The 10,251-nt window shown below is 42.7% G+C and overlaps 1 protein-coding gene across 2 annotated transcripts in view; it reads right to left on the minus strand.

The window, feature by feature from the left end:
- The window catches only part of ptk7b (protein tyrosine kinase 7b), a 72,908-nt gene extending 63,411 nt beyond the window's left edge, over window positions 1–9,497 (minus strand). The window contains exons 1-2 of one of the 2 annotated variants that reach the window (XM_071481067.1): window positions 9,175–9,316; window positions 8,890–9,052 (exon numbers count right to left, since the gene is read on the minus strand). In XM_071481067.1, coding sequence (XP_071337168.1) covers window positions 8,890–9,007 — 118 coding nt within the window. In that variant the 5' untranslated portion in view covers window positions 9,008–9,052; window positions 9,175–9,316. Of the gene's footprint in view, window positions 1–8,889 lie in introns of both variants that reach the window. The other variant, XM_071481066.1, reaches the window with a different exon arrangement.
- Between the last annotated feature and the right edge of the window lie 754 nt (window positions 9,498–10,251).

Raw genomic sequence — 10,251 nt, forward strand, 5'->3', positions numbered from 1 at the left:
CTCCCTTCCCATCCAGAGAACAGTTTCCCAAACACTGAGCAGAGAGGTGCAGTTTTACCAAAACCTCATGCAGCAGACCTACTCAGTTATTCTGCCTGTTCTGTGCCATCCCTCTGTCAGAAATGATTTAAAATACACAGAAGTCTGGCTTAATGCAGACTCAGGGGGAGGTTCAGATGGAGGGCAGCAGAAAGGAGTTTAAAGGGATTCAGTAGTTGGCATAGTTTGTGAAACTGGAATGAACAAAGTGAAAAGGGGCAGAGGAGGGTGAAATAGAGTGTGAGGACAGCAGCAGCAGAGATGAAGATGAGGCTGGGGAGGCTGCTGAGATTGTTTAACATAATTAAAACCACAGAACATAACGATGCTGGCTGTGTAATGAGCTTCCCTCTTTGCTGTGGCAATTACTGTCTACTAACACAGAACAATGCTGGCCATAATGAACTAATGCTGCTGTGTGCACTGGCTGCAGGAGATGTATAATCATCAAACATGGCTGGGTAACAGACCTCGGGTCAGCAGAGGTTTCACTGGGTCATAATGTAGCCAATAAATAAATCTACTGATCGACAGCTTCACTGAGGAGAGACATACAGAAGTTACTCAAGTACGAGTCTGCAAAAGCGGCAAAAGAGAAAGAAAAGATCAAAGAGAAATCCACTTTAAAATGTTCGTATAGTTGAGAAGTACAGTCTCACACACAGTGAACAACCCACACAGCTCAGCAGTGTCCAGAGAGCAGCTGCTCTGAGTCAGCAAATAAATGACTGAATGAATTACTCTCCGGGTCATCTGAGTGTTTGTCTAATTAAAAAAAAAAAGCTGCTAGTGGTTGACATTTGTTATTTAGCTTTTTATTCTTATTCCACCAGTTACGCAGCCCTCAACATGATATCACATTAAGATATTTCCTGCATAGCCGAGACAGAAGAGTTTGATCACAAACAAAAAAAACTATGACTGTGTTTTGGTTTTGGCTGTGATCACCAACGTGCCTCAGTGTTAGCAAACAGGATAGTTACTATCTTGCCAGCTAGCTAGCTAATGTAAAGGACCAAATATTTGCTAAATGAGAAAATTACAGAGCTACATCACAACATGACTATTGAGGGAACTGAACATAGCAAAATGAGGTCTAAACTTACTAATGAATACACTGCTACCTCGTACACTGTTCTCATGGCAGCTTTGTGAATTTCATGGCCCAAAATTAAAGAGGCCACGGAAAGACAAGAGTGACGAACGCTGATTTTCCTCTTACGAGTGGTAAAACAGTGTAGAAGTAGCCAGTGCTTGGTTTTTACTTCAGAGTACATAACCCTCTGCCGTTGCCTTGCACAGATACACTCAGTCACGTTAAGCAAACACCTTCTTATGGCTACTTGCTTAAAAAAAGAAAAAAAAGAAGAAATCTGCAAATGAGATATCTCCAAAACCCATTCTGTACATTTCCTTCATCCCTACATTTCTTTAAGGGTCAATTTCACAGACAACCCTTTCAAGAAATATTGCTGTGAAGTTACATTCTGCTTTGTGAGAACAGCTGAAAAGACACAACCGTGCTCCTCCAACACCTGGGAGAGCACCAGCCGGACTGTGGCACTTGGTTCACATCCAAAATGTATGAGCATGGATTCAAAAGACCTGGGAAGCTCTACATCATTCACAGGCTCCTCATGCCAAGATAAAGCCACCCGCTTCAGTCCCACATTATGCTGCTTCCATCGCACACGGTAAATCCCAGCTGTGCAGGTTCAGTCAGGTATCGGGACCAGGAGGTTAACGCCTCACAGGCTGCCATGGTGACAGTTCTGGCCCTCCTGTGGCCTTTGAGCTCAGATGCAACCCACAGCGGGAGGACAAAATACAGCATAATGAGAAGCACTGCCAAACACAACAGAGATCACGCAAGTTAGTTGATACAGTAAACCAGCACAGAGAAGAGGACGTGTAAACGACTCAAAGAAAATATATTCTCACCAAACAACAACTGGGCCTCTGCAGGGTCAGTTGTAGCCAGCTGACCCCATTCATCTGGAGATCAAACAGAGTTGAAGGCCCTTCCCATTAAACACCAGTGGCCTTTTCAGTCTGTTTAAATCTGCTGGTGTGGCAGGGAGGAGCTGAGGCCTGATTGAGAGCTGCCTGGTGTCACTCTGCCTGTGGCCCATTGCTATGATGAGTTCATTCAGCCTCGGGACACAAAGAGTTAATGGCTGTTGGGATTATGCAATGGCATGCCAGACGCCTTTCTCCTCTCTTGCCCTCCTTTCTTCCCTCCTCCCTGTCAAATGGGCTGAAGCCAAATTAGGCATTCCTGCACGTTTCGATCAGATGCATTTGAATGCAGTGGCAGCGCCGCACATGCTTTGGCTCCGACATTGGAACAAAACAGGGATTTTGTTTCACTCTGAAGGCGAGCTTCCCCTCAGCAGGGCCTCACACCTGCCCTGCAGGGGAAAAGTTGTCGTAAGGATTTACAACTTACAGAGTGGGTGATATCTGTCAAACTAGTAAAAACATTTGTATTCATCATTTTAAAAGTGAACATGAAACCACAGGTTATCACTTATAGGAGAAAAGTGATCCAGCTCCAGCAGATTAGACAGGGTTAAGGTTAAAGACAGTCAGCGACTGCATCTGATAAGAGAACAATAATGTCACATTACTGAGGGATCATGACAACAAGGAGGGAAGACTGCCTGATTTATTTATTAGATTATAACTTCTACTTTATTATTTGCAAATTGCAAAAATGTTAAATTGTACAGGGCGGTTTCCTTTAAAATCAGTGAGTAAGACTGCTTTATGGCAATACTGGTTTCACAGGATTGTTGCATCTACATGATGAAGAATCTTGATTTGTTGTCTGATTATTTAATCTGTACACACTTTACACAAAAGACATATCAATATCACTGTGTGAAAACTATACATATGGAACATGATAAAGATTTTATCGGCATCACCCACCACTGCCCTTGAACTGAGTCATATATAGTCTAATCAGACAGTATTTCTGTGGGCCTCAGGGCTTTGTGGTTAATTTGTGTAATACCTGGTGGATCTGAAAGGACTATCATCTCTGATGAACAGGGTGAACTGTGGACTGCAGGGGAAAATGTATTGCTTGTCTTATTGACAGGCAATTTTCCCTAAATTTTGTAGCCATAAGGATTTATACCTTAAATCAAATACATTTCTCCAATACAGAAGACTTTAATGAATATAGTTAAATCTTGTACATGTATGGCTTGTTTTAATGAAACTCACCTCCAAGGCTGAAACTAAAGATGTTTTCATTATCAATTAAGATGCTGATATTCTCTCTGTTAAATGACTGTTTAGTTGAAAATAGTGGAAAACGCCTGCTGTAATTTTTATACCCTGGGAGACGACTCCAGAGATCTGGATTTGTCTTTGACCATCAGTTCAAAACCCAAAGAGATTCAGTTTACTTTGATGCATAAGAAAGTAAAAGTATCTAAACCTATCATTTGAGAGGTTAAAGAACTGTTTAAAAAAAAGGTGCCAATTAAGTTTCTGTCGATAGATTAATTGACTAGTAACTACAGCTCCACTCACCACTATACTATATTTAGCTGTCTAAGTGGTATAGTATCTCACTGAAGCATGACAGGAACCAATCACAAACACCACAGAACAAAAAAGGCACAAAAAAACCCCCAAAACTTTGCTGCGAGTAACACAACACAGTCAGCAGCAACGGCGGGTTAGGGTACAGGCTAACTCCTCCTCCAGCCCAGACAGGAGACAGAGCTGTGCAGGCAGGCACCAAGTCAATAAACAACAGAGATCCTTCCAGACAAGACTGGCAGCCACGAGGGGCAACAGACCAACTACGACAGGAAAGAAGGAAAAAGAGACGGATCTACTAGGCCTGACTCCAATCACAACCACGGGGTCCCACAGCAGAGCCAGCTCAACCTCAAACACATGAGCCAACACGCATGCACTCCATCACACACACATACACACAGCAGCTTAAGCACATGGGTCATTAGGGGCAGCAATCATCATTTAAAGTAAGCAGCTCGATTCTCGCAGGCCTTTGTTTATTTGGCTTTATCGATCACATGAAGCCAAAAGGGGAGAGCAGTGGTTATTATCAACTCTGGTTATTTTATGGTCCGACCAAAGGAGATCAGGGAAATGTGGCCTTCCTGTGCTGATCAGCAGGTATGCTTCCTCCATACACACACCAAAAATTTAATGTCACAGCTTGGAAAATATTAGCCAACAGAACGTCTTATAAACTGTCATATCAATCTTTCTCTCATTAATCTGTCCCCCAGGGCGATGAGAGTGTGTTTTTGGCAGCCGTTGATCCAAAACTTCAAAATGATTCTAATCAACACATTTTAGAAATGTTGGCAAGAAAACTAAAAACAAAATGACACTTAATGCATGAAGCATTTTTCCCCTTTTACTCCAGCAATTTAATCTAGTCATCGGAAAAAGTCCAGCGAGGACAATTACTGCTCAAGAAAAAAAGGAGGTGGTTATTTTTAATTTCCTTCTTATGCAACCATTGTTCCATCTGTCTGTTGCATTTCTTTCTTCACTGACATGAGGGAAAAGTTGTGAACCGAGGCATCGGGGTAACATGACAAATGGCAAATCTTGCTCAGTTTAAAATCAACCCAAATAAGACAATTACACACAGATGTGACACGGTTTAGCCACATTTGTATCTTCACTCCAGGCTCCTCTAGAAGGCTCTTTGCTCCTCCAACAACCTTAAAAATGGCAGACCTAGATCAATTTCAGGGTCAAGAGCTGGAGGACAGAGAACTGAGAAGATTAGGGCTCATCAGTTTAGAAATGACAAGGACCCCAAATCTGAGATGCTGGGCATCCATGATTGTGATCTCTGAGAGAGTGCAAGAAGATCCTCCCCTGGGAGAGGAGCCCTTTATAATGGAGTGAGAGCAAACGGCACATAACAACTGGCTGAAAAAGATGAGTCTCAAGTTCAAAAGGTTTCACCCAAACCTGAATAAACACTGTCTGATAAATGACCAGAAACAAGAGCCATAGGAGACCTTGAGAAATCCTCCCCCAGTCTCACAACGTGCACTACCAGTCAAACTTTCTGACATCTGCAAAAACACTGGGAACTAGATCTTATAATTCAATAGTAATAACAACCAAAAAAAATGACCCTTCACTTTACAGTATCAACTAACTCAACATAATACCATAAACCAGGGCTGGGTGATGTGGTTGAAATCAACATCACAATATTAAAAAAGGATATTTTAAAAATCAGTAGCTGTTAACATTAAAGCTAAATTAAACTGGTCAGACTGGTGTATTGCCCGGTATAGCTTGTTGCAGATGTCTCTGTAATCCATGTACATGTCAAGCGATAAATGATGAGAGATTTAAGTACAGAAATGCAGAAGATTTGTTTTGATTTCACTGACATGCTTATCAGTGCACATCTTTATACAATTCTGTTAAAACCAACTTTGAAGCATCCTTATCTTAAAGGTATGAAGTGAAAAAAGGTGTAGAAGCTGAATATTATAAACTCTCAGATATCGACATCAGTACCAACCTCAAGTCCGGCTCTGGTCAGACTATGATTAAGATGCAAAAAGTATGAAAATTCACTTATAGAATAATCAAACTGATGTTCAAACACTGACCACACCTTTTATATGTTAAAAAAAAAACATAATAAGATCACATCTAGATCTGCAATGACAAGGCAGTTAACTGACAGAAAGAAAATTAATCAGTAACCATTTTAATTATCGATTAATCGTATTTGTACAGAAAAACAGACATGACAAAGGTCTGATGGTTCCATGTTCTCATATGTAAGAAGTAGTTGTTTTTTCTCTTTTATAGTAAAGCTTATATTTTCAGGTTTTGGATTGTTGGTCTGACAAATCAAGAACAACTGTTGTCTGACGTTTTATAGACCAAACAATTAATTGGTTAATTGAGAAAACAACCAGCAGAACGATGGATATTGAATTAAATTGCCCAGCACTTACACAAGCTGTAACTGAAAAATACTAAAACCGCAAATCACCGTCTTAACAAAAATCTAACATCACAGGCTCGTAGTGGATTGCACAGATGTTCATATGATATCTAAACCATTCTGCATTATAGTGAAATTACAAACACTATAACTGGTGTGGTGGAGAAAAAAAACACAAGACAACAGGGCCCAGATTAAAAATACTAAGAGTTATGTTTAAAGGAAATTAATCTCGCTTCAAATTGTTCTGTCATATGATGAAAACTGTAACCGTTACAGTGGTTTACTGCACCGACATCTGTGCACAAAAGAAACCAATTTAAAGCTGTGCTCTGCATTGCAATCCACTCAGGCATTTTGATTATTATTGTCCACCACAGGATTGTAAACCACTGTATGTACCTGACAGATTTACATCATACAGTATACTCCCATGTTTATTAGTCTTCATCCTTTCATCTCTGTTGAATCTGATCATTCAGAGAATCGGGACCAGTGTGCAGCCAAACAGCCTGTGGGAGCAGCGGGGTTAATAAGAGCCGAGCACATGGATTTTAAATAAAGCAGTGGCAGGTGGGCATGCCAGCAACACATCCTGAAAAAAGCCCTCATGGTATCTGCTCAGAGCCGCACTCCAGACGCTGAGCTGATATGGTGCAAATGCGGCAGTTCAGCTTTATGGACCCTCTGATAGAAGCAGAGGATCCACCACTCAGTTGATTCCTTCTTCGCGTACTACAAAATACCATCCATTCGTTGATAGAAAAACAAATCCATTACACAAACCCAACACTATCCACTGTGGTTTTGTACTTCAGCAGTATAGTCTTAGTGGGATGTAGAAGCCAGAGAGAAGATTCCCAAAGTCCATTAAGTCTGGATTTACTGGGGAATTCCATCAAGAAATTTGACCACACACCTCTAAATCATCATGAAGAGATGATTTATTTTTTGCAGAGGAATCCAAATTATTAATGCACTGTGAGACCTGAAATACAGATCTTCTGCTGCTGCACCGAGAGGGAGAGAGATCAAAGAGGAGCGTCTGAGTCTGAGAAGAGAAGAGGCGAGTGTGTGTGTGTGTGTGTGTGTGTGGGGATGTTGCTTAAACATTTCACATCCATCTCAGCACCTCGGCAATAAGCCCAGTCATTTTTTCACACAAATACCTCAGGAATCAGGCGGCCTTGATGAAGCAGAGCAAAAAAGGGAAAGAAGGGTGGAAGCAATACGAGGCCGGATGGAAGAGATGCAGCATTAAAATTATGGACATTAACTCCATAAGTGGCTTTCATCTGCTCTGAGAGCTGCTTCAGAGCACGCTACTGGTGAACTACAAATAGAAACCAGATCAAGATACAGAAAAGCACAGAGTGGAACAGCAAAACAGGGTGATTATTGTGAACTACAAAAAAAAAAGGGTAAATATTTGACCACAGTGCCCAGATCCTGCAGATGAGACAACCCTCCAGAAACATGGCGTGTTTGGTGTGGACCTCTTCATGTGGGCACAAGGCCACAATAAAAACAGTGTCTCACTTACCGCCATTTCTGGCCTTTGCAGTGCTTTCACATATCCAGTGAGCCCTTTTAAAAATAGGACATTTCTAAAGCGGGCTAAAACTCGAGGCAGTCATGACATTACCTGGCTCGCCTCGATTCATGCATCTTATAAACACAAACCCATAGCAGCCTCCGGTCTCCCCTGCTGCTTGCGCACAGAGGACACATTCATCCCAAAGTGGGCACCACGAGGGGGGACTGGAGGGGAGCAGCAGACACACTTCAACTTAAAGGAATTTTTCAGCCACTTTGACTATCATGGCTGTGTTGAAGGCACAGGCAAACACAGTCTTCTGCATTTCAGTCTACATGCGGAGATCAGATAAAAGTGACTCAGTTTTGACATGATGAGCGGTGAGTTAATGAGCCTGATCGTTTGCAGGATAAGAGCATTCCTCGCACAAACTAGGAAGGATCCTTTCCTGGCTTTCTTTTCACTCTGCAGCAGAGGTTATGAACTTTAACAGGGTGTCGCGTTGTGTTCATTTTTCTTTCTGCAGCTCCTCTCTTTTTGGGTAACAGTCAGGCAGAGGCACAGTGCTGCTCTCCACCCGTGCATATGAATGGCACCAATAAAAGCACTCCAAGCTGGGGCTCAGAGAGGCAGCTCCAACATGCAAACAGAGTTATGAATATGATAATCAGAAACGGCGTATCCAATGTGTTGTGTGAGGATGATAGTATACCCCTGGGAATACATAATGACATGGCATGACTGCCTTCAGTGATGGAAACCTGCTATCATCCTGCCATTCCCCTGCTCCACATGAGAAATTTAATTACTGTGTCACTAGAGCAATATGCAAACAGGGATGTTGTTACATCGAGTAAAACTGTGCAATTCTGTTTTTCAGCAGATTATCTGTGCACTATGAGCATCCTCTCATTTTCCAGAAAATTTTCATTTTTGTGGAGAAAGTAATCTGCCATTTTGGGGACAGAAGGCTGGATTTACCCACAAAATTGCAGTTGTTGCCCCCCCCTCCAAACTGGGGTAAATGGGGGAGGGGAGGGGTGTCCCCTTCCCCCATTCACTCCCAAACAAAATGTACTTTAAATTCCTTAAATTTTAACTTCATACTAGGTGTTTCCCTGGCGCGATGAATGAGACAAGCGGCTGCAGACCCAACTCTCACCATGGGTAGTGTTTGTGTTGCTCCTCTCACAATGCGGGCAGTCACCCCAACAAACTAACTTGAACCAGCGGCAGCAAAAAAAAAAAACAAAAACAAAACCCAAAGAAAAGCATGGAGGTCAATGTCGTGTGTCTGCTGTGTGTTGGACATGTACAGTAGTTTGTTACCAACCTTGGAGGCAGATAATAGTGACGGCGTACATCGTATCCACCGGTGTTTTTCTCCTGTTAATCGCCGCGGGGGTCCTGCCTCCCCTCCGCCGGGTCTTGCTCTCTCCCGGTAGATCCATAACCGTCCCGGTGCTCGGCGGCTCCCCGGTCCTGTGCTCCGGCGGCTACGGGAGAGCCGGAGGGCGAAAAGGGAGCGTCAAAGAGGTCCGTGCGTCGCCGTGTGCGCACAGGTAAAGTAGCCCCGTTACCTGCGCAGGTCCCCGGGGAAACCAGACGGCCTGCTCACCTGGTCGTTTTGGAGACTAGCGAGAACAAGGCGGACACATGTGGGACAGACGCCTCGGTTTACAGGCCAGCCGGACAAACGACTTCACGAGTCCAGGCTGAGAAGCGCCGCCGAAAGTTTGAGGCGAAGTTTAAACTTCCAGGTGGTCTACGGAGCGGGGGCGAGGGGTGAATTTAGGCCGCAGTGGTTCATTACAACCCGGTCTGTGCACCCGCCGTCCGCCTGCATCCAGAGCTGCCGACCGCCGGGCCAGTCCAGGCTTCAACAAGAGGGAGTTTCGCTCCGCGGTGTTTCCAAGTTGGCTTCCTCCCACCAGCCCGTGTGGGTTTTACACCAGCGTCAGCCACAAGAAATTATACAAGTGAGTTCCTGTGTGGACTTTCAAAATAAATGTTATCAAGCGCGATATCGTTAAGTAAAGGTTCTTTCTGGAAAAAAAAAAAAGTTGATTTTGTTTATTTTAGCTACCCTTTCGTGCTATGTGAAGACGGTATTTAAAAAAAAGCAAACTTGTGCAAAAAAGTTCTTTAACACTACCTAATTGCAGCTTATAGTTATCGGAAATACCACATACATTTGTAAGTTAACCTTATTTATTTAAATTCATATTTTCTTTAGTTCATGTTGGTGTTGTAATATCTCTTTAGTTAATTTTAGTCATACACCACAGCTTGTCAGTAGTTTAGCGCGTACCAGAAAAATGTTTTTATTTTGAAATGAAAACATCAAACATCCTGTATCAATCTGTGTATCGCTGGTCGCTTGACGTGTTTTCCCTCTTTTCCCTGAGTGCAGCTTCCGGTGCCCGTGGCTGACCTGGGATAAGGAATACAACACTGCGACCCCCTGGTTTAACCGGATCACTGTTTCCTTCAGCTGCAAATATGCAGAATCCTCTCGCGACAGGCAAATAACTCAATGAAAAATAGTAATATGAATAAGTGCACCATCTGTAAATTAATATCATTTGGTCACGATGCAGGACAAATGCAAAATGATCTGAAAAAGAAAAAAATCACTCAGTTCACAACAACTTCGCCTATTTTATTGCAATTTATAAAAATTGGTTTATCATCA

Source organism: Trachinotus anak, unplaced genomic scaffold (genome assembly GCF_046630095.1).
Source record: "Trachinotus anak isolate AG129_WGS33_773 ecotype Australia unplaced genomic scaffold, CSIRO_AGI_Tana_v1 ptg000007l, whole genome shotgun sequence".
NCBI classification, from domain to species: Eukaryota; Metazoa; Chordata; class Actinopteri; order Carangiformes; family Carangidae; genus Trachinotus; species Trachinotus anak.